The 25,079-nt window shown below is 43.7% G+C and overlaps 3 protein-coding genes across 3 annotated transcripts in view; 1 reads left to right on the top strand and 2 right to left on the bottom strand.

Annotated features, from left to right (window-relative positions):
• Positions 1-13,130, top strand: part of LOC120054916 (protein furry homolog-like) — a 50,344-nt gene extending 37,214 nt beyond the window's left edge. Inside the window, exons 55-60 of the mRNA XM_039002652.1 lie at positions 4,767-4,865; positions 5,708-5,776; positions 8,160-8,177; positions 9,072-9,182; positions 10,015-10,208; positions 10,347-13,130. Coding sequence (XP_038858580.1) covers positions 4,767-4,865; positions 5,708-5,776; positions 8,160-8,177; positions 9,072-9,182; positions 10,015-10,208; positions 10,347-10,575 — 720 coding nt within the window. The 3' untranslated portion in view covers positions 10,576-13,130. The remainder of the gene's footprint in view (positions 1-4,766; positions 4,866-5,707; positions 5,777-8,159; positions 8,178-9,071; positions 9,183-10,014; positions 10,209-10,346) is intronic.
• A 115-nt stretch (positions 13,131-13,245) lies between these two features.
• LOC120054279 (zygote arrest protein 1-like) lies at positions 13,246-15,201 on the bottom strand. The gene is made up of 3 exons (XM_039001700.1): positions 14,524-15,201; positions 13,494-13,568; positions 13,246-13,389 (listed from the first exon to the last, which is right to left on the bottom strand). Exons 1-3 carry the CDS (start codon positions 15,199-15,201, stop codon positions 13,246-13,248), a joined length of 897 nt encoding a protein of 298 aa, XP_038857628.1.
• An 864-nt stretch (positions 15,202-16,065) lies between these two features.
• On the bottom strand, positions 16,066-18,400 carry LOC120054278 (sodium/bile acid cotransporter 4-like). The gene is made up of 3 exons (XM_039001698.1): positions 18,093-18,400; positions 17,361-17,571; positions 16,066-16,593 (listed from the first exon to the last, which is right to left on the bottom strand). Exons 1-3 carry the CDS (start codon positions 18,332-18,334, stop codon positions 16,066-16,068), a joined length of 981 nt encoding a protein of 326 aa, XP_038857626.1. The 5' UTR covers positions 18,335-18,400.
• Between the last annotated feature and the right edge of the window lie 6,679 nt (positions 18,401-25,079).

The raw sequence follows: 25,079 nt of genomic DNA, 5'->3' as shown, positions 1-25,079 counted from the left end.
GCACCAGACAGGATACTCTTGCCAGCATACTTGGGGTCCAACATGTTTGCTGCGGCGTGTATAGGCTTCAGGCAGAAGTCTTCACGCTTTTTGATGCATTTCAGAACTGCAGTTTCCTCTGCTTGGAACCACAGTGAAGTGGGCAGGGCAGTACGGATTTCTTCTCTTACATCTGCAAGCAGATTCTGAACATCAGGCAGGATGGCATTGTCTCCCTCAGTCCGTGCAATGGCTAATGCTAAAGGTTTCAGTCTGCTTACCACTCTCTCCCAAAATACATCATCCAGGAAGATCCTCTTGATGGGGCTGTCCATATTGGCAGACTGTGATATGGCCATTTCTTGGTGAGACTCCTTCCCCTCCAGGAGACTGTCAAACATGATGACAACACCACACCAACGGGTGTTGCTGGACAGCTTCAATGTGATGCTCTTATTCTTCTCACTTTGCTTGGTGAGGTAGATTGCTGCTATAACTTGATGACTCTTCACATACCTAACCATTTCCTTGGCTTTCTTGTAGAGTGTATCCATTGTTTTCAGTGCCACGATGTCCTTGAGGAGCAGATTCAATGCATGAGCAGCACAGCCAAAATAGGTGTGATGTGAGGGTAGGACTCCTCCACTTTAGACCAAGCAGCCTTCATGTTTACAGCATTGTCTGTCACCAGTGCAAATAACTTATGTTGTTCAGCTCATCTGCAATGTGGAGACCGACCGGTGTGTCTGTTGTCCCTTGTGTCTGTGCTCTTGTAGAATACTAGTTGAGGGGTGGAGATGTAGTTAATTATTCCTTGCCTACGAGCATTCGACCACCCATCAGAGATGATTGCCTTCTCTGATTTGCTTGACCTTCACTTGAACTCTGCATCCAGCAAATGAGTGTATAAAGCATGTCTGGTTGGAGGGGTGTATGCTGGGCGAAGAACATTCTGAAATCTCTTCCAATACACATCGCCTGTGAGCATCAGAGGTGAACCACTTTCATACACAGCTTGAGCAAGACATTTATCAGCATTTCTGACTACATTCCTCCATTGAGTCAAAAAAACTTCTGATTCCAGGACCATGAGCTGTTGCTATCGATAAGTTGTCTGATTCATCATTTTCACCTCGACTAGAAGTAAAGGGACTTTTGTCAGCAGTTGCTTGTTGTGAGCCCTGAGGGAAATGTACACAGCTGTTCCTTCTACATTAGCTACAGTGAAATGTCTCCATACATCATATAGTGCCCGTGGCATTTTACTGTAAAGGTTAGGAAATAAATGTGAAAAAAATATATATATATTAAATTGCATGTACAAATAAATAGTTAAGCAGTTAGATTAAACAACTCCTTTGTAAGATAAATGTCTGAAAATTAAACGTGTACAGTTGAAGTTGGAAGTTTCTGACATTTAATCCTAGTAAAAATTCCCTGTCTTAGGTCAGTTAGGATTACCACTTTACTTTAAAAATGTGAAATGTCAGAATAATAGTAGAGAATGATTTATTTGAGCTTTTATTTCTTTCATCACATTCCCAGTGGGTCAGAAGTTTACATACACTCAATTACATTGTTTAACTTGGGTCAAACGTTTCGGGTAGCCTTCCACAAGCTTCCCACAATACGTTGGCTGAATTTTGGCCCATTCCTCCTGACAGAGCTGGTGTAACTGAGTCAGGTTTGTAGGCCTCCTTGCTTGCACATGCCTTTTCACTTCTGCCCACAAACTTTATATAGGATGAGGTCAGGGCTTTGTGATGGCCACTCCAATACCTTCACTTTGTTGTCCTTAACCCATTTTGCCACAACTTTGGAGGTATGCTTGGGGTCATTGTCCATCTGGAAGACCCAAGCTTTAACTTCCTGACTGATGTCTTGATGTTGCTTCAATATATCCACATAATTTTCCTACCTCATGATGCCATCTATTTTGTGAAGTGCACGAGTCCCTCTTGCAGCAAAGCACCCCCACAACATGATGCTGCCACCCCTGTGCTTCACGGTTGGGATGGTGTTCTTCGGCTTGCAAACCTCTCCCTTTTTCCTCCAAACATAACGATGGTCATTATGGCCAAACAGTTGTTATATTTTTGTTTCATCAGACCAGAGGACATTTCTCCAAAAAGTACGATCTTTGTCCCTGTTTGCAGTTGCAAACCGTAGTCTGGCTTTTTTATGGCGGTTTTGGAGCAGTGGCTTCTTCCTTGCTGAACGGCCTTTCAGGTTATGTGTATATAGATACTTTTGTACCTGTTTCCTCCTGCATCTTCACAAGGTCCTTTGCTGTTGTTCTGGGATTGATTTGCACTTTTCGCACCAAAGTACGTTCATCTCTAGGAGACAGAACGCATCTCCATCCTGAGCGGTATGACAGCTGCGTGGTCTCATAGTGTTTATGCTTGCGAACTATTGTTTGTACAGATGAACGTGGTACCTTCAGGCGTTTCGGAAATTGCTCCCAAGGATGAACCAGACTTGTGGAGGTCTACAATTTTTTTCTGTGGTCTTGGCTGATTTCTTTTGATTTTCCCATGATGTCAAGCAAAGAGGCACTAAGTTTGAAGGTAGGCCTTGAAATACATTCACAGGTACACCTCCAATAGGATAATTGACATCATTTGAGTCAATCAGAGCTTCTAAAGCCATGACATAATTTTCTGGGATTTCCCAAGCTGTTTAAAGGCACAGTCAACTTAATGTATGTAAACTTCTGACCCACTGGAATTGTAATACAGTGAATTATAAGTGAAATAATCTGTCTGTAAACAATTGTTTGAAAAATTACTTGTGTCATGCACAAAGTAGATGTCCTAACCGACTTGCCAAAACTATAGTTTGTGAACAAAAAATGTGTGGAGTGGTTGAAAAACTAGTTTTAATGACTCAAACCTAAGTGTATGTAAACTGCTGACTTCAAATGTATGGGAACAGGTGAAGTAACACTCCTCAGTTAGCAGGCTCAAGCAAGCTAAAACCCACATGTTAGCAAAAACTAACTAGCAGAAATTGTTAACAAGTTAGGAATGATTTAAACACACTTTGCTGTAGGCTACTATTCACTAGTTAACAAAAAAATAATGTATATCATATAAAATATATTCACCCCACCCAGTATTGTAATCAAAACTTACCAGAAAGCATGTAGTCCTTGGCTCAGACAGTGAAGTAGTGTGGGCTCAATAACATCTCATTAGTGTGCAAGATCTTGAGAATCAGCTGTACATGTGATGGAAGAATGCACTGTGCATGCAGAGGGTTGCAATTCCATTGAATTGGGGATAGTTTAACCAAAATATGCCACAAGACCTAGAATTGCCTTATGTGTATCCCACAAAAAAGGTTCACTGTTATAAGCTAACTTTTTAAAATAAATTTAAGCAAAATTCCCCAAATTCCAGGGCTTAACTTCCCATGGAAAAGTTCCGGGGAAATTCTGGAAATTTACCTGAAGGTTTCCGACTCTTTGCAACCCTAATCACAACACGATTGAAACATTAAGTTTCTGTAACATTTTATAAATGCCGACAGAATTTGTTCGTTCGACATTGTGATATTTTTTGGGGTCAAATTAATTATGTGAGAAATGGTGATGGAACCCCATTATGCGCAAATATTGATATAATAACCATCATATCGAAGTAAATTTGTCACGCATTTATGCTGTGTGGTCTTCCCACTACGACTCGGGAAACCATGTAGTTTATCAGGCTATAGTTGAAATAAGTTATAATGAACTTCACAGGGGTGGTGAAAGTGCCCGGTGATGAGCTTGATGCTCCTTTCCGATAAATATTAAGGGTCTTATTCTGATGACTTGATGATCAATGCTTGACTGCTGTTTACCGGCAGTTTTGTCACACACAAAAATTGTCAGAGTTGAAAATGGATGGAAACTCATTGAACTTTAGACTTTTATTCGGTACATCAAAACTTAAGTGAGTTTGGTGGAAACAACACTGGTGGGTAAATGTGCATATTTTCTTTAAGCACAATTTTTAATATTGGCATGCAAATCAGTCTGCAATTGGATGGAAACCTGGCTATTGAGCCTTTTTCTTAAATGCTTTAAAAGATTGGAGAACACATTGGAAGGGATCTTGGACCATTCTTTCATGTAGAATCTTTCCAGATCCTTAAGATCCTTCTGCGCTTATGGACTGTATTTTTCCATTTAACCAGAGATTGAGAAGGCCATTGCTAAAAGTTGGTTTTGTGGTCAATTAAAGGTGCAAATGCAGAAATCGCTCCATTTCCTGATTGCTAAAATTGTAATAGTTTGCCTAATTTCAGTTTGTGACAAAACAAGCAAGTATAGTGTAGAGAATCTTTGTACCACTGTGAAATATATTTTCAGCTGATGTATAAAACCGAAAGTAAAAGACAAACGCATAGAATTAACACACATAGAACAGATCTTCCGCTTCTTACACTTGCTTTTAATGAGAATGACAGATCTTTATCTCACAATTCTATGTGAAGTTTAAAATGGATGGAAACACATTGAACTTTCAATTTTTATACAATACACTTAAGTGAAAAATTACATTATGTGTGCGTGCACTACATCACGGACTGATTTTTCTACGCAACAAATCAGTTTGGTGGAAACACCACTGGAGTGAAAATGCACATTTTCTTTATGCAGAATTTAGAATATTCGCATGAAAATGTGACGCCAATTGTATAGAAACCTAGCTACTGTTATAAAAAAGTTTGGTCCAACTTGGAAGTTAGGTACTATATTTATTGAATGTGTGTTGTCGGGTCTGTTTGTGTCGTAGTTGGTCTCATGTGGACTGCTGGAGACTCTGAAGTTTAGTGTGCTGGAGTTGCAGGAACACCTGGACACCTACAATGGCAAGAGGGAGGCGGCCGAGGAGGTGAGCTCCATCTCATCCTCATTTACAGCTATACAGTACATACTCTCATCCCTAGCTACAGTACACTCTTACCAACTGTTTCCTGAACCCCTAGAGCACACAATCCCACATCCTTATTCCATCCAATTATGGCTAATGATCATACCACATATCTGTACTCAGACCATCCCTGCACCAGACCACTGGTTGTACTTCAATGGCCTCTCATTCCTAGCGAGGAAGGCTCAATGAGGCTCTAGATTACACATCATTTCCCCTCCAGATCAGGGAGGAAGAGGCTGAGAGAACACAACAGTGACAATCAACTGAGTCATAAGGAGGTAAATGGGTTGGGTGTCTCATCGTTAGGTCAGCCATTGTATCACAGGGAGAAGGAGTGGATTTAGCGTCCACATTGCTAGCGACATCCCCTGCTGACGGGCTAAAAATATTCCCTGGCGCTCCTAAATCAGTTAGAGGGGAGGAAGGAGAGATGGGGGAGGAAGGGGTAAAGAGGACAGATGTGTGTGTGTGAGTGTGAGTGTGAGTGTGAGTGTGAGTGTGTGAGTGTGAGTGTGAGTGTGAGTGTGTGAGTGTGAGTGTGAGTGTGAGTGTGTGAGTGTGAGCTTGGGGATGCTGGGGTGCTAATTGAATGAGACTGGTGCGGTCCCTTGAGGATTGATCTCCGCCCCGCTGCACTAGAACAGACCCTCTTTAATTCGCTAAGTACAGCGCTCTTATTAAATCTACCCCCACCCAACCCCTACACACACACAATTCAAAGAAAAGTAGACTTGCATAGACTGGTATCAATCTCATGACGTATTCACGCACTCCCTTCCTCCCTTATCTGATGCCCACAGTGGCTGGAGAACTGCAGGAAGACGTTTGGCGACAAAGATGGCAACCAACGACCCAACACTCAGGCACAGGTATGACTAACCCACACACATCTGAACACAGCATTGCTACATGTGTAGAAAAATGTGACTACAAAGTCTGTTTTGTTTTCATGTGTGTCTTTTCTAATGCAACCAAACACTCGATAAGCATGGGAACGTGCCTATTGAAACATTTTATTTGAGAAAATAGATTTATATCCCCTCATCCTCAACCAAATGTTTTAATTTCCTACAAGCTCATTGACATAATTAGAGCCTCAAAGGAGACAGTCTCTTACACATCCTTTGGCCACTGAACCCTGGTCTGTCCACTGGTCCTAAAGCCAGTATTACTTCAGCTCATCATAGTAGATGTACATTTTGTTACGTTACAGCCTTATTCTAAAATGTATTTAAAAAATGTTCCCTCATCAATCTACACACAATACCCCTAAGTGATGAAGCTAAAACAGGTTTTTAGAAATGTTTGTAAATAAAATAAAAAACAGAAATACCTTATTTACATAAGTATTCAGACTCTTTGCTATGAGACTTAACTCCGGTGCATCCTGTTTCCATTGATCATCCTTGAGATGTTTCTACAACTTGATGGGAGTCCACTTGTGGTAAATTCAATTGATTAGACATGATTTGGAAAGGCACACACTTGTCTATAGAAGGTCCTACAGTTGACAGTGCATGTCAGAGCAAAAACCAAGCTAGGAGGTCGAAGGAATTGTCCGTAGAGCTCCGAGACAGGATTGTGTCGAGGCACAGATCTGGGGAAGGGTACCAAAACATTTCTGCAGCATTGAAGGTCCCCAGGAACACAGTGGCCTCCATCATTCTTAAATGGAAGTAGTTTAGAACCACCAAGACTCTTCCTAGAGCTGGTAGCCCAGCCAAACTGAGTAATCGGGGGAGAAGGGCCTTGGTCAGGGAGGTGACCAAGAACGTGATGGTCACTCTGACAGAGCTCCAGAGTTCTTCTGTGGAGATGGGAGAACCTTCCAGAAGGACAACCATCTTTGCAGCACTCCACCAATCAGGCCTTTATGGTAGTGGCCAGACAGAAGCCACTCAGTAAAAGGCACATGACAGCTCGCTTGGAGTTTGCCAAAAGGCACCTAAAGGACTCTCAGACCATGAGAAACAAGATTCTTTGGCCTGATTAAACCAAGATTGAAATCTTTGGCCTGAATGCCAAGCGTCACGTCTGGAGGAAACCTGGCACCATACCTATGGTGGTGGCAGCATCATGCTGTGGGGATGTTTTTCAGTGACAGGGACTGGGAGACTAGTCAGGATTGAGGGAAAGATGAACGGAGAAAAGTACAGAGAGATCCTTGATGAAAACCTGCTCCAGAGCGCTCAGGACCTCAGACTGGGGCAAAGGTTCACCTTTGAACAGGACACGACCCTAAGCACACAGCGAAGATGACACAGGAGTGGCTTCGGGACAAGTCTCTGAATGTCCTTGAGTGGCCCAGCCAGAGCCCGGACTTGAACCCGATCAAACATCTCTGAAGAGACCTGAAAATAGCTGTGCAGCAACGCTCCCCATCCAACCTGACAGAGCTTGAGAGGATCTGCAGAGAAGAATGGGAGAAAATCCCCAAATACAGGTGTGCCAAGCTTGTAGCGTCATACCCAAGAAGACTCTAGGCTATAATTGCTGCAAGAAAGTACTGCGTAAAGGGTTTGAATACTTATGGAAATGTCATATTTATTTGCTAAAATATTTTGTCTTCGTTTTTGCTTTGTCATTATGGGTTATTGTTTGTAGATTGATGAGGGGGGGGAAAACAATTTAATCAATTTTAGAATAAGGCTGTAATGTAACAAATTGTGAAAAAGTCAAGGGGTCTGAATACTTTCCGAATGCACTGTAGCTGATCTGAGGTCAGCCGGGTGCCTCAACTGAGTGGTCTCCCCCTGTCCCCTGATATTGTTTAGTATTCTGACCACACTGCTGGAGGTTATAGATTTCTGCTTGCTCCCCTCCCTCTCCCCCTTTCTTTCAGGTCAGAGGACATACTTGGCTGTGAAAGAGGAGCTATTCCAGACTAAAGCTCTGTTGTACTGTGACAAGCAGAGGAGCACATACTCATTCACCGTTCTCTTCTACATCACCCCCTCCCACTTCTCCCCATTCTCTTCTCTTCAGATTCTCTGTCCCCCTTCTCTCGCTTTGTCTACATCCTTTGTTTTCTGTCTCTGTATTTCTACACTGCTTTGACTTGAACACACTGACCAGCTGATGTGAGCTGTGTTCTCTAAGAACCATTGTTGGGACTGAGCCCCCCTGACCTGAGAACAGCTCTCCTGTCAGGTCACTGTATCAGAGTTGCGATGTGAATGCTCACTAATTCTTGGTCTTTCTCTCTTCCTGTTTTGTTTGTTGTTTTTGTGACCTGCTCACCCTCTTGCTTAGCAAATGGAAAAACTAGCAGTAAGTGGTTCTCTAAGTATTCTAGACTCTAATATAATCATGATGTCCGGACAACACGCTTATCATCTCATCCCTCTCCATATGTACCTGCTGCCGTCGTCAACCAACAACGGCCTGGGCCCTCCCACTCTGACTCCACCCCTCTCTCATATAACTCGGCTACAGTCCCCATCTACCCAATACATACTGTTTATCATCGTTAATTATGCGTTATCTTTTGGCTTCGCCTTTGACTGAATCATCTTATCAACTTCTTAACCCCTCCCTCTTCGCTTCTGATTTGACAGCAGATGTAAAATCTCTCAAAATAATTGTAGTAGTTGTCTACCTGATTTGAGAGGGGATGTTGCTCTGGGTTATGGGGAGGAGAGGACAGAGAGAGAGAGCTGTGAAGCCATGTTTAGTCTACCTTCATTTTGCATGCTTTATTGCTCCATTCCCATATCTGTTCAAATTCCCATTTTTCCATCATATTTTCCTGGATTAGGAACAATGTTTGATAATTCCACATATTTGGTCAGTATATCTCTGTGCTTGGACATACTGTACCTTAACCATAGGGGGCCAGAGAGACAGGTGGTGATGGTCGGTATATAACCCAGTCCTCCATGGCTAATGATGACAGCCTGTGGTTGGTTAATAGCTGATTTAATAATGCTAGCTAGACCCTCACCTATGGCTCCGGGCCTCGTCAGGTCGTCCGGTCTCTGTAGGGACCATTGCTCCACTCCACACTGGGCCTCTTTAACCCTTTCATCTCCTCCCACTCTTGATAACCCAGGATATCCATCCGTCTGATCATGTGATCATTATGACTGCTCTGCCCAGAGGCCTGTGTGGCTGTAGTGTGTAGGTGTGTGAGAGGTGTGTTGACCGTCTCTGGTCTCTCTGTAGGAGCTGGAGCTGTGTCGCAGGCTCTATAAGCTGCACTTCCAGCTGCTGCTGCTCTTCCAGGCTTACTGTAAGCTCATCAGTCGTGTGGACACCATTAAGAGAGAAGCAGAGGTGAGGCTGGGGGGGTTTACACCCAAACACTTTACTCGACAGGGTATGGGTAGTGGAACATTAAAGGTGGGTGGTTTTAGAAGAAGCTCTGGTAATAGGAATCAGTTTAAGTCATTTATTTAGATGACAAGCCTAAAAGAAACATTGTTAAGTCACCCACTCAAGCATGCTTGGAGCCTTTCAGGTCATACCCATCATGCCGTGTGTGTGAGGTCAACACAGGGATGGAGATGGTGGGTTGTTATTTTACTTTCCCTTCCCCGAAGAGCTCTTTAATTGGGCTTCAGGTTGGTTCAGGAAAGCATGAGAGACACGGAGGCCTCCTGCATTTCTCCCATCTTCCCTGACAGGGAAACCAGCAGTGACAATGCACACGCTAAATTAAACTAATTTCTTGTACATATCACACACATGCGTTTTGGAATTTAAGATACTGTAATAGCAATAGTCGTCCTGTAAAGTCGTGAGCTGTTATTGTAAATGATTACGTACAAATGTGCACTTAAGATTGAATGTTAATGCCTCTGTATATGCTCTTTTTCTATCTCTCTCACACACAATTTTGCAGACCAGACAGACAAGCACTGACACAGTGCATGGATGTTCTGCTGAGGGGTAGCCTTGCTGTCTAGCCCTGCTGTCTTATGGCTTTAATCTCATTAAATCCCTGAATGAGATTTGACTCTTTTCTCACATGCAGAGAGAGGGTCAGCTATTCCAGTTAATCACACGTCAATACTAACTGCATTGCTGCATAGACTTTGACATGCACAAACACACTTGAGATTATCTCTGCGGTTATCTGAACTTTGGGTGTGTGTGTGTCTCCAAGGTGACCAACATGTCAGAGGAGCTGGCCATCCTGGAGAGCTGTTTGAAGCAGGCGGAGTCTGGGGTTGATGGACAGGAGGATGTGGGTGTGTCTGATGCCTCCCAGACCAGCACTGAGACGGCCATCCAATCACTGATCGAGACCCTGAGGACCAGAGACTTCGGCTCCGCCCTCACACAGGTCAAAACCTTCAGGTAAAGAAACAACATATATTGTATCCCACAGCTATTCCTCAATGTATAGACTACACAGGCTTGTCATGTGTCTAGTCTACAGTCCTGTATCTACTCTTAAACCTCAGTGCTGATGCCCTTCTCCTCCCTCTCCACTAGGTCTCTGTGGCCTAATGACATCTTTGGGAATGAGTCAGACGACGCAGTCCAGACTCTACTGCACATCTACTTCCGTCAGCAGACGCTGGGCCAGACGGGCTGCCTGGCCGTGGTGGGACCCAGCAGGGACCTGTCCCAGGCCAACGGGCGCCTCATGGAGCTCAACCTGCAGATCAGAGAGGCTCTGAGCCAGGCCCCCCAGACCACTGTGGTCAGCACTGGACTGTAAGGCACAAAGCCTGGACTTGACTGGACTAGAGCAACCCCCCCGTACCACTCACAGTTCCCATCTGCTCTGGAGGCTGGGAAGGTGTGTCGAGAGGACAGAACAGACTCCACCTATAAGGGCTAAAGGATGTGTGGGAATAACTGACTCATATTAATATATATCAAATACTTAAAGTTAATATCTGTTTTCCCAGAATAAGACAACTTGCAAAATTCAGCTGCAATAAGTCGTGGTATTATGTGACTGGTGACGACTGGCCCGGGAGTGAGGTAAGGGGGATGAGGATGCTAAACTGGAAGCGTTTTGGTGGAAATTACCTGATGGGCCTCCCATATTGGCCAGTGGCCGCCTCAGGCCCTTTCAGGAGACTGGATGGGCCTGGGGTTCAGTCAGGGAGAAGATGTGTTCTCGTAGCAGTAGAGTTGGAGCATGAGACTTAGTCAGTCCGGATGTGTGTGAGGACAGGCCGTCCCTGTCAGGATTCAGAAACAAACACACAAAGTGTTCAAAAGCATGCTTGAAAGAGAAAAGCACTGCAAGAATGTCTTTTTGACAAATGTACTATTTTTTATTAGAGCTAACATCCTAGGTTGTAAATGTAAGGATATTTAACATGTAATTGTAACCCTAGGGGAGCTGTTCCGCACAGGGACTGTAAAAAGATACATGTATCTGTTTATTGACCTGCATTGGAGACGAGCATCAGTTTCAACAGGTCTTCTAATGAAACTCACTCTGTAACCAAATAAGTAGCTGCCTATAGAGACTTTAGGCTGTGTGGTATATATTGGATATTATTGTATACACTCGTGCGCACACATGCATATAATTGCACAGAAGTGGAGACTGGCTACAACTCATTATGGAAACATTAACTTATTTTACTCTGTATATATTTTAGAAAGTGTATAGTGTAAAACCAGTATATTTTTTTCTTGTACTTCTGTGAAATGCACTGTTAATCTGAATTAGATGTATGAAGAGAGAACCCAGAGCAACTAATGACCCGCGCCGCTATTATAATCCTGTCACACAAACTTTAAACATTTCCCAGACTGGCATGCCTGGTGGGAGTCACAGTTCATGTGCTTAGGGGTCAGAGGAACTGGTTAAAGGCGCTAGCTAGTGTAGATTCTGCTTCCTGTTGGCCCAGCCATATGCATTCCTTCTCCACTGTGATCTCCATGTTGGCCCTGTACCCCAGCACAGGTCACGCTAAAAAGCGTGGGGAAATTGAGGCCCGTGTTTGTCCATATTAGCAGATCCCAGCAGTGCACAGCTGCACTGGTGGTGTGGCCCTGTGCTCTGAGGGGAAATTGCTGCCATTAAAGCTGTGCTTTTGCTTCTGAAAAGGCACTGCTTGCTGCCTGCCGAATTGCAGGACATGAACTAGATGTCTGAAAGCGTTGCAGGAAACTTGTCATGGCACATTGTAAACAATCACTGTACTCATTCCTCACAGAGAGAACTTGTCTATTGCATTTGAATGGATATATTATTTACCTGAAATAGTTGTAGAGGTACATTACTGGATAAGTTTTTCCTTTCCTTTTTTTTGTCATCTCACATACCAGCATTCTCTCTGGATAAATAAAAACCTGATCATATGAATCTGTTAAGGTTAACACCTTATTGGCAGCAAAGTTAAGCTTGAACCATGCTGCAGAGCTCTGAGCTCCAGTAACCTCACTCCTCCGCAATGGCTGGGAAGTCAGGCATAAAGAGCCTATACGCCTCTGACGTCATGTCTAGTTAGCTACCCTGGAGGCACGGCTTGTCAGTTCTCTACGACCAAAGACCATGCTTTAGTTCCAATTCAAGAGACCATTGCCTGAATTTACAACTCAGTTAATGGCAGACGTTCTACAAGCGTGCACCACTGACAGTCACATTCTGATTAACATCTGTAGCCATGAAATGCTTTAAAAGGCTGATGATGGCTCAACACAGACACCCTGGACCCACACTGCCATCTCCCACCTGGACCAGAGGAACACCTATGTTCAGGACCCTGGGACTGAATCTCCTGACAGGCCCTCCCAGGTGGTGAGGTTAGGAAATACATCCGCCATGCTGACCCTCACGACGGTGGTAGGACAAACTCCCTCAACATCAAAGGAGCTGATCGTGGACTATAGGAAAGTGTCAAGTTCACGGTCCACGTCTTCAGGAGGCTGAAAATGAGGGCATGGGCCCTCAAGTCTACAGCTTTACCATTGAGCAGCTTAGTATGGCAACTGACCGCAAGGTGCACCTCCACCCATTATTTTAAAATGAGCAGGTGTGCTTCTTACTCAATTCCCCTGCACACCGATAGCAAAGTTACTCTCTTTCCTTTGCTGGGACGGGCCTGTAAGCCTTTCACTTAGTCTACACCAGTTTACTGAGTATGTAGTCAATATTTCAAATCAGTTATCCTAGACACTGGGTGAGGGAGAAGGCCAGAGAATGTAGACTGCTGGGTATTGCCATTTTATTTAACATCAAGTAGTGTTTTCCTGCAATCTCTTTCATAATGCAAATAAAGGCAACAGAAAATAAAAATCTCAAAACTATTTGTCCACATCCCAGAGCCTCATTAAATGTGCATGAGAGCTTCTCTGTGCCGAAGGACTTAACATTGGCTGTGATGTGGGTGGGGGAGGGTGAAGGTTAATGTGCAGGTTCCTGCTAGATGATGTATTTGAAACTGAAGGTGAGGTCACAGGAGAGCCTCTTGCCCTTGCACCTGCCACACAGATCCTGTCTGTGGGGGCGTTTGGGGTCAACGTGGCGCAGGGTCACTTGGCACATGCAGCGTGCCTTGTTGCAAGTCTGTGGACACAGAGTGGACATAGATAAGTGGAGGACCCAAGTCTATAGTGTCATGGTTTGTATGTCAGTTTAACAATGTATAGTATAGATGCCTAGATTCTTACCTGACAGGTTATGTCCTCAACACGGTAGGGGTTGAAGGACTTCTGGCATGTTCTACAGAACTGCTTGAAGTAGACCTGAAAAAGACAAGACTTGATTAGAGGCACTACCAGATTAATAACATAGTACTGGGAGTGAATAGACCAGCATACTATACCTTGCTCGTTCCATGGACGCACCAAACATATGCACTCTCCCAACGCAGGTTACAGTCTCTGCAGTGATAGTACCCATACTTCTGCTCCAAAAACTGGGGATGGCATAGAGTACCACAGTAGGTGTCATAATACCTATAAAACCTAGCGGTCAAACAGGGAAATGGTTCCAATCGTTTTTCCCATAGGGGATTTTAGAAACGCTTAAAGGGCCGTGTAGACTTATCCTGGCATGACGTTTTGATAGGTGTAAATCTCTCTAGGACAATGTGACTTAATATATTCACCCCCAAAATGAAACGCTAATTAGCTGCTAATGTGGCTAGCAAAGAATTACAAATGCCATGATCTGGACAAGACCGCTGAATTGAGGGAGAGGTAAGAATATCTGGCTTATCTAATGGTTGCTAAATGTAGTAATGAATAAATTGGCTAAATTGCTTTAGAAATGTACAATTCTGAACTTGTGCAAGTTTTAAATTGACACTATACCTGTTAGCAAAGGTGTCAGTCAGCTAGAAATGACATGCAGGAGTTTGCAGGGATTTGTAGTTGTGCATGACCTCAACTTTGACGTAATTAGCATTTTCGAATTAGAAAAGAGCGACTATTGATAAATCACCTTGCCAAGAGAGATTTACATGGTTATCTAAACGTCACGCCACGGTATGCTTACGTGAAAGCATATATCTAAAATCCCCTATGGGAAAGATGAATGGTGGAAAAAAGTCCAGTTTCCATATTGTTCCATCTGAACGTTGACAACGACGTTCTACACACCGTCCACCTTTAAAATGACTCATGTCAATCTAAAAAAGTGGGTGGGTCTATGTTTCAGCCAGGTTGACAATTCTAAATGTGAGAGTATGGAGCTAACCTGAAATCTCACGCGGGCCTTGACTTTCGAACCATCCTGATTGGCTTTGACGCCCTCGGTCATAACTGATTGGTCAGTATTACTAGATTTTGTATGTGGCCAAGTATTTTCGTCTTTTGCCTTTTCTGTTTTGTCCTCAGATTTCTCACCTTCATCCATTTTCCTAATCTTAACGGTTTCAGGTGGGTCACCGGTCTGTGCTCGTCTCGACTCAACTTTGTCATATTCTAGAAAGGATGCAAGTCTCCTAGACGCGATAGGGGAGTAGACTGCCAGAGTGCGAGGGTAACGCACCCCTCCCACAGAGCTCCCTGGACTACCGGGTGTTTGGGTTTCCTCTTGTCTTCTCTTGCGCAAAGTGTCTCGCTTTCTGTCTATGAGGGTCAGTGGGCCGAGGGAACACTGCACAGAAACATCCTTCTTCGGATTGACCTGCACCGCGACGTCTTTGGTGTTTGCTTTCCGTAGCCTCGGTGTAAGATTGGGGTTTATTTGGGATAAGAGGAATTTAAGTTGCGCGCGATGGTGGTTATCAATGTACGCCTCTGTGTCGGCATAGTTGGCCAAATAATTTTTGTTTCTCCAGCCCGCACCTTTTGGTTTTGGATACCTGCCAGAGTAAGGGTTGTAAGATAAATATAAATAGTTGTCGATTGACTCATCTAAATATGTAGCCATGGTTGCTAAGCCAACTCGGGTTGTTTGGTTGACAAATTTAAATAGGTTGACGACACACGATTTCATTAATTGTAATCAGGTGTGGCAGTCCTCCTAATTGGCCTCAAAAACCAATCACTCTGAAGCCGCAAATAACATGAAACGTCACAAGATGACAGAATGTTGAAGTGTCAGTAGATTTTTTTGTTCTTATCTATTTTAATATACATTGATAAACATATACACAGTTATACATTTTACAGACAGTTTGTCATCGTACATATGGTGATATGGAGTAGTTATATTAGGCTCTGTTGAAGGATTGTACTGCATGATTTGTCTCTTCTTGAACCCGAAACCATAGGCACCAAAAGAACCAAAAACAAGTGGACTTGAACACTTGCTTTGAATGCAAAATAATAATTGACAATGTTTAGTCATGTAGATCAGATGATCATGTTAGACTTTACAAGCAAGTGAGATGATGACACCTTTGTGAAACAACGCTGTACTGCATCTGTGATGTGAGAGTGGATGAATTTAGAGATTATTTTTGATGATTTCCATTTTCACAGCCATTTTCTTTCATACACAATATGTTGAAGTAAGTTCAAATATACTAGCATTTTTTACTTCAATGAACCTTTTCATATTTTTTCATGGTCATATGGCTTATGGTTGCTTCAATTATATTTTGTAACTTTCACTCCCTCCATAATCTTGAGTGTTCTTTTCTGAGACGTACACACACTACCCTGGTAGCTGCCCTGCAGTCAAAGATTGCTGACATGACAATGATTTTTAATAGAGATGTCATAAGCAGACCTGAATGTCATTATGTTTGCACGACATCACCCACGGTGGGCTATCATTGTATCATGCACACTAAACAGGAGTCGCATCCGGACAAGGCTCTAACATGATGAGATTTGGGTCACTTGTGGTCACTGCCCCGTAAGAAGTGTCAAAGCCCATATCTTCATCTTCAAACCTATTATATCCAATATCCCCATTGTCCCCCAGTGGGTTTGTGTCTGGTTTGTGTAGAACCTCTTTCCTGTACATCCGGTAGGCCAGGATGAAGATGCCAGCCTCGGCTGCCTGGAAGAGGGCGTAGAGCAGAGGGAACATATACATGCCCCCCATCAGCTGTGGTGGGAAGGCCATCTTCAGGATGGCTGTGCAGAGCTGCACGTTCTGGCACCCGGTCTCTAGTGACACGGTCCTGCGGATGTTGGGCGGGAGATCGAAGAGGGTGGCCAGGCCGTAGCCTGCAGCGTAGCCACAGGCAGGCATCAGGACAGCCACCATGTAGACAGATGGAGGGATGGTGGCCAGCAGCTCTGGCCCCAACATGGCCCCCGTCATGATGAACAGCATCACCAGGGTCACCAGCAAAGACCACAGAGACACCTGGGAGAACATACCCCACGGGGTCAACACAGGTTTTATGACAGGCCTTCTCTTTATCCAGATTGTTTTAGGAAGGTGGGAAGGAACAATGTACTCATTTTCAGGATATTCAAACAGAACCAATATTATAAAGGACCAAGGGACCACAAGTAAGCATGGTCCACTTAAATCTATCTGATTTCATGTATCCCTTCCCCTCTGTGGATTTCTCATCCAGTTCTATGATTCTGTCACACATCTCATGCCTCTCCCTCTCCTGGCTGAGCTGCCTTTAAATAAGTTAATCTGAAGGGGAAGGGCTCTCCCTGACAGTACAGTGCATCTCTGCCTCTGATGTTACCGTTGTCTCAACAGAAAGCTAGACATAAAAAAATTGCACAATTTGCAAAATGTCACACTAGTGATGACACACAGTCAAAAGGTCCACAACTGACTATTATTAAAAATATATATATATTTTACTAGCAAAACTACCCCGTTTAATAAAAAAGATATATACTATTTGTATCTTGTATTTAATTCTTAAGGTGAGAATTAGAATCAGTAATGCAATTCTAAATTGCCCTTTCCCTTTTTAGAGTTTAGTTTTGAAATATGACGTAACACTAAGTTCATCAATAATTTCTATTAGGCAGGCCCTGCTATATAAAAAGTACTAAAGGAATGTAAAAAAATAAAAAATAAATTCAATACCACTTTGACCCAGTCAACCTGTATCCAAACCTTCTTCTATACCCCACCGTTATTTGAGACGGCCCCATAGTAACCTTTAAAACGATGTCGGCCGCCCGGTTGTAGCGGTATCGGAGCACGACCCCCAGGCCGATGGGTATGAGGGTGCTACAGAGGGTGAGGATGATCGCGCCGAACGGCATCAGGTTGACCACGGGGGTGTTGATCCAGGCGCGGCTGTATATCCACAGACACAGCGGCATCAGCACCAGTGCTAGGACCGTGGAGGAGATGGTCATGATAATGCTGGAGAGAGGAAGATGAAAGACAACATCACATTAACTTCACTTGAGTCCCCAAACGTAAAAGCAGAGTAACCAGTAGCATACACGAATAGTATTTTAGAATGGTTGACGTTTAACGAATAGGCTAGTATAGGCCTACGTGGTGGATCCTTATTTCCCCAAGCAATGGCACCATTTTCTGTATAATATATAGCGATGTGTTTAAATCAATTCAAGATGTGCTGCTAAAACAATTTGGACCATAAATCCCATCAGTATGCTGGAGATATGACCGTACGTAAAATTCCATTCGAATTCTCTTGCGTAAAATTCAACCAAAAGGCCTATGCAGAAGATCCAAGTAATAGCGTACTTAATGTGCCTAAACTTCGAGTTATAGGTATCTTGAATAAATCATTATAGATATAGTTTTCCATCTAAAAGTGGGCTATAAATTGTGATCGTTTTAGTTTAATTGCATTTTATAGTCCACATCAAAGGTGTGATAAATTAGTTTTGTTAGGTTGTGATTTCTTGAGTTACCTCAGATTCATCTCCCCGTTCACTAATAAGGACATGATGTTGGATAGGTTTCCTCCTGGACAGCAGCTACACAGTAGCACGGCCATAGCCGCCACGTCGTCGAGCGAGAATGCCAAAGCTAGCAGGAAGGCGACCAGGGGCATGATGACGAACTGACACACCAGCGCCAGCAGCACCCCGATGGGTCTGCGGATATGCTCCCCAAGCTGGCTAACGTCTACCGTACACCCTAGCCCCAGCATGGTGAAGCACAGGACAATCCCCACAAACACATTGATTCCGTGACTTAGCGGGGAATCCCAAAAGGCAACCACCAGGTGAGCGGGTTCCGTCGGCGGCAGCTTAGCCCGAAGCCCAGCAGCAAAGGCAGTACTGAGGGTGCTGGCTTTCAGAGATACCGGGTTGTTCCTTACGCGTAATCCTGCCATGGCGAGTTCCTCCGAGAAGCTTTCTGAGAGTCGGGAGAGGGTGTCATTCATGGTGAAGTTGAGGAATTCTGTTTGGCCAGCAGTTGGAACAACCGTGACCACCACGCTTGAGTTCTCCATCGCGTTAACAGTGGACAGAAGCTTTTCACAGTCGGTGTCCCACTGAAGGTGCCAGTGCGTAAACTGTGGTCCCCTAGCGGTGCATTGTCATCGCGCGCTGTCACCAATGACAGAGGACTGAACTCGAGGCTCAAGTGGTTAGAGAATGCGTTGGCATCAGGGCATTGCGTTGTGTTTTAAACACAGACCCATCTAGTGACGGTCAGGGGCCACGGATTGTCTCCCATCAGCTGACAGGGGGGAGTCTGCTCATCGTCTGTGGGGAATTCATATCAGGGTTGATGAGCTCGATCACTCGTGCAGGCTTTTATCATGAGCTCGTGCAACGGAGAAACCACATCTATTTATATTATAGGCAACTGTAGCCTGCACATGCTAATCATATTACTAAATATTTTCTTTAAAATATTTTAAGAAACAATTATTTTATCCGGTTGAAAGTCCTCATTTGGGTAATTTTAATTTCAACAATAAATCCATAATTTGAATTTTTTATTTTATTTAACCTTTATTTAACCAGGAAGGGCTCATTGAGATTTAAAATCTCTTTTTCAAGAGCGTCCTGGCCAAGATAGGCAGCACCAAGTCATTACAAAAATGACAGACAGACAACATGAAAAACTACAAGTAATCTAGTAAAAACCATTGAATTCACAAGAGTATAACAAAATCAAAAACAGCAAATTAAAAACATTAACAGGTCAGGGAATCAGCGTCAAAATCGTTCATCAGTGATTTAAAAACACCAATCGGGACAAGTTCTTCCAGTTTAAAATTATTTTGTAAGGTGTTCCAAGACGATGGCGCAGAGTACATAAAATACCTTTTACCAAATTCAGTTCGGACATTTGGAACAGTTAGCAGGATAAAGTCTAGCGAACGAAGAGAGTACTCACCACATTTCTGAACAATAAAAATGCCCAAATAAAAAGGTAGTAAACCCAAAATGGCTTTGTAAATAAAAGTATACCAGTGACTGAGCCTACGAGTGACTAGAGAAGGCCAGTCAACCCTGGTATACAAAGTGCAGTGGTGCGTAAGGGTTTTGCAGTTTAAAATAAATCTCAAAGTGCCATGGTAAAGAGTGTCAATTGATCTCAAACACTGAGCGGAAGCATTCATATATAAAATATCCCCATAGTCTAGTAAAGGCATAAATGTAGCTGATACTAGCCTCCTTCTGGCTTCAAAAGAAAAACAGGCCTTATTCCTAAAATAAAAACCCAATTTCCGCTTCAATTTTTTTGTAAGTTGTTGAATATGCAATTTAAAAGAGAGGCCGTCATCAATTAGAATTCCAAGATATTTATATGAGGTTACAACCTCAATCTCCTTGCCCTGACAGGTAGTAATAGGTGAAAGGTTCAGAGGTCTATTTCTTGCATTAGAAAACACCATTAGTTTAGTTTTGTCAGTATTGAGGAGAAGCTTCAATTGACACAAGGTATGTTGAACAGTATAAAAAGCAGTTAAATAAGTGAGACTTGTAGTTTGCTGTGACAAGCGCATAGCAGAGTAACTGTTAAAATGTTGAGGTTGAGTAGGACAACATAAAGGGAAACTGTGACGCTCTTTATATTCGTTTGTTGACTGTAAGAATGCGCGGGCACGTTTCTGTTCTTCCCTGTGTGTGCTATTTCCAGTGGCGCCCCTTCATTCATTTTAGGAAAAAAATAAAATAGAATAAGAATATATTTTTTAGGATGGGCTTGCCTGTTTTGCTTATTTTATTTTGGCATTAATACGTGTCACATATCAGTGTGCAAACAATGTAATAAAAAAAACAACAACATGTAATTGAGTTAATAAAGTCGAGTTGGTGGCGGTGGGAATGGCCAGCAGAAAATACAGAGCGTTGCGCCTGATTGGCTCATTTTTCTGTCATGATTGGCTCAGATTTCTGTCACTCATGGGACAGTATGTCACCCCATTGTCTAAGGTTAGACCTAAAAAATGTTAGCCCCTTGGGTTCTGCCATAGAGTTATATTAGAAGTGCCCATCCAAGAAGGCTCAAGGTCATTGGCCACAAATAGAATGACATCAAATCACGTTATATCTACTGTAGCTTTGATTGGACTGATCATGTCAACATCATCCTTTCAAAATCTTAGCTAGCAAGCCAGCAATAATCACCATGAATCAAGTCGACAATCTACTGGAAAATCATTTTCAATCTTTGTCATATGAAGAGAAATTAGAGATAAAACGTCTTGGTGCTCATCAGCCATTGGACAGAAACATTACACAACAAGTTGGAAATCGCAAATTCAACAATGAGTGGTTTGGAAGGCATCAGTGGCTAACTGTGAGTTTAAGACAACTGGGAACTCGGGAAAAACGAGCTAAGACTGGGACAATAAGCTTAGAACTGTCATTCAGCTCGTCATTGGAAATCCGGCGTCCGGCTTTCTCTTTGATGACTACATTTGCCCACGAATGACGGCCGCGTCAATTTCCTGTCCAAGCACATCACAACAATGTGAGTCCAAAAATGTCTTATGCTGCTTCATAAATGATGTAGGATGCCAGAAAGATATGTATACTGTAGCTAAGAAAGTAATACTAAGTGTATGTTGTGTAGTAAGCTGTTTGTAGCCCATGTGCCTCAGAGCCCTAATAATTTGGTCTATTTTCAGGTGTTGTTTGCAAACTTTTTTTGTACAGCTTTGACAGTGCTACTGAAAGTAGTGTACTGTAAGAACGGCCCATGTTCTGAATTCCGTCGCTGTACATTTCAAAAGTGCTGAACAAATAGTTATACTGACTACATCCGCCATCGCTCACTCATTGTCTTAAACGAAATTATGTATTGCCTCTTATCCGCTTGTCGTCCCCTTATGCCATAGTTTGTACATCTCAAATGTCAGTAGAAACCACATTTATTTAAGCAAGTCAGCCATATCAGCTATGTTTTTTTACAAGGCAGTAAATGAGGCTGAATGAACAGTTTCGCTGACAGACAGGGCTCCGCTGAAAGCCAGGTGTAGCAATGGTAAGGTGTTGGGACTCTGCTGTTGGGACAGCTTTATGTAGACCCTAACAGTTTTAGGGCACCGTTTGACACCGTTATAGATACAATTTATGTATTGTGTTGCGACTTTGCTGGCATGCATCCCGCAATTTTTTTTGTTGCCCCACCAAGATTTACATGCTAAAATCGCCACTGGCTATTTCTATCTTTCATGAATTGGGTTGCCCGCTTTAAAGTAATCACCATGAATCTCTGGACATGTTTATGGCGTGTGAACCTATCACTATTTCTATGGCGTTATTTCACAGATCATTCTTAATCTGACCTGTATACATAATAGCCACTTCAACGCCGGGCAGCCGGAAAACGTGTGCCGAGGAAGCATTTACCACAGCACTTTTCATTCAAGTGTGGCAGCACCACAACACTTATTTGTATTATTGTCAGAGATCCTTTGAACGCGTTGGAGGAGATGAAACAACGGAGCCTCGTTCATTTTCAGTGGCGGGGACCATTGGGCGATGTGAGCATGGACGAGGGAGCATATACAGGGCAGGACCAAAGTTGGGGATAGCTTGAACTTTTGCAATAGTGTGCAACTGCAGCCCGCAATTTGTGGCGTTCCTGCGGGAGAACAGTGCCCGACAGGCATGGGCAAAAGGCACTACCAGTGTATACTAGCTATAGCTAGCTACGGTTGTCGCTCTGCTATGGGGGGTGATATGTGCCAGAATTAAGCGTAGGCAACCCTGACACCGTGTGGCTGTCACCTACCATTGAACGTCTGAATGACATGTCATCATACCAACGCCCTACTAACGTCTGCGTGACGCCTGCGTGTCAATGCGTCGTCTGTGGACCTATTGGGGCGGTAAGCAAATTGGAGTGGGTCTAGGGTGTCAGGTAGGGTGGAGGTGATATGGTCCTTGACTAGTCTCTCAAAGCACTTCATGATGACGGGGCATAGTTTATATTTATATTAATTAAATCTCAACCATAAATGTTAGAACTGTACAGTTTTTCCCATGCAAGCCGACATTCCGAAGTAGCCACCTTGAGCTATAGTGTAGCCTACGGCTTGTGTATTTCCTGTTATCGCTATTTGCCTTGAAAATATTATGTCCAATCTATAGGTAATCTGTCTTTCCCTCAGCACCTCATGGCATGGTATGTTATCATATCTCGCTGTATACAGATCTAAATGTTGTTAGCCAATCACAGACTGTTGTTACCAGGTCCCAGTAGCCTACATCAGACAACCGATAAATCAAATCAAATTTTATTTGTCACATACACATGGTTAGCAGATGTTAATGCGAGTGTAGCGAAATGCTTGTGCTTCTAGTTCCAACCATGCAGTAATATCTAACAAGTAATCTAACAATTTCACAACTACCTTATACACACAAGTGTAAAGGAATGAATAAGAATATGTACATAAAAATATATGGATGAGCGATGGCCAAACGGCATAGGCAAGATGCAGTAGATGGTACAGTATATACATATGAGATGAGTAATGTAGGGTATGTAAATATTATATAAAGTGGCATTGTTTAAAGTGGCTAGTGATACATTTATTACATCCAATTTTTTATTATTAAAGTGGCTAGAGATTTGAGTCAGTATGTTGGCAGCAGCCACTCAATGTTAGTGATGGCTGTTTAACAGTCTGATGGCCTTGAGATAGAAGCTGTTTTTCAGCCTCTCGGTCCCAGCTTTGATGCACCTGTACTGACCTCGCTTTCTGGATGATAGCGGGGTGAACAGGCAGTGGCTCGGGTGGTTGTTGTCCTTGATGATCTTTTTGGCCTTCCTGTGACATCAGGTGGTGTAGGTGTCCTGGAGGGCAGGTAGTTTGCCCCCGGTGATGCGTTGTGCAGACCTCACTACCCTCTGGAGAGCCTTACGGTTGTGGGCGGAGCAGTTGCCGTACCAGGCGGTGATACAGCCCGACAGGATGCTCTCGATTGTGCATCTGTAAAAGTTTGTGAGTGTTTTTAATGACAAGCCAAATTTCTTCAGCCTCCTGAGGTTGAAGAGGCACTGCTGCACCTTCTTCACCACACTGTCTGTGTGTGTTGACCATTTCAGTTTGTCCGTGATGTGTACGCCGAGGAACATAAAACTTTCCATCTTCACTACTGTTCCGTTGATGTGGATAGGGGCGTGCTCCCTCTGCTGTTTCCTGAAGTCCACGATCATCTCCTTTGTTTTGTTGACATTGAGTGTTATTGAGAGGTTATTTTCATGACACCACACTCCGAGGGCCCTCATCTCCTCCCTGTAGGCCGTCTCGTCGTTGTTGGTAATCAAGCCTACCACTGTAGTGTCGTCTGCAAACTTGATGATTGAGTTGGAGGCGTGCATGGCCACACAGTCATGGGTGAACAGGGAGTACAGGAGAGGGCTGAGAACGCACCCTTGTGGGGCCCCAGTGTTGAGGATCAGCGGGGTGGAGATGTTGTTTCCTACCCTCACCACCTGGGGGCGGCCCGTCAGGAAGTTCAGGACCCAGTTGCACAGGGCGGGGTCAAGACCCAGGGTCTCGAGCTTAATGACGAGTTTGGAAGGTACTATGGTGTTAAATGCTGAGCTGTAGTCGATGGACAGCATTCTTACATAGGTATTCCTCTTGTCCAGATGGGTTAGGGCAGTGTGCAGTGTGATTGAGATTGCGTCGTCTGTGGACCTATTGGGGCGGTAAGCAAATTGGAGTGGGTCTAGGGTGTCAGGTAGGGTGGAGGTGATATGGTCCTTGACTAGTCTCTCAAAGCACTTCATGATGACGGAAGTGAGTGCTACGGGGTGATAGTCATTTATCTCAGTTACCTTAGCTTTCTTGGGAACAGGAACAATGGTGGCCCTCTTGAAGCATGTGGGAACAGCAGACTGGGATAAGGTTTGATTGAATATGTCCGTAAACACACCAGCCAGCTGGTCTGCGCATGCTCTGAGGATGCGGCTGGGGATGCCGTCTGGGCCGGGAGCCTTGTGAGGGTTAACACGTTTAAATGTTTTACTCACGTTGGCTGCAGTGAAGGAGAGCCCGCATGTTTTGGTAGTGGGCCGTGTCGGTGGCACTGTATTGTCCTCATAGCGAGCGAAGAAGTTGTTTAGTTTGTCTGGGAGCAAGACATCGTGGTCCGCAACGGGGCTGGTTTTCTTTTTGTAGTCCGTGATTGACTGTAGACCCTGCCACATACCTCTCGTGTCTGAGCCGTTGAATTGCGACTCTACTTTGTCTCTATACTGACGCTTAGCTTGTTTGCGGAGGGAATAGCTACACTGTTTTGTATTCGGTCATGTTTCCAGTCAACTTGCCCTGATTAAAAAGCAGTGGTTCGTGCTTTCAGTTTTGTGCGAATGCTGCCATCAATCCACTGTTTCTGGTTGGGGAAGGTTTTAATAGTCGCTGTGGGTACAACGTCACGATGCACTTGCTAATAAACTCGCTCACCGAATCA

This window comes from Salvelinus namaycush, chromosome 10 (assembly GCF_016432855.1).
Source record: "Salvelinus namaycush isolate Seneca chromosome 10, SaNama_1.0, whole genome shotgun sequence".
NCBI lineage: Eukaryota > Metazoa > Chordata > Actinopteri > Salmoniformes > Salmonidae > Salvelinus > Salvelinus namaycush.
This window is presented reverse-complemented; position numbering and strand designations above follow the sequence as displayed.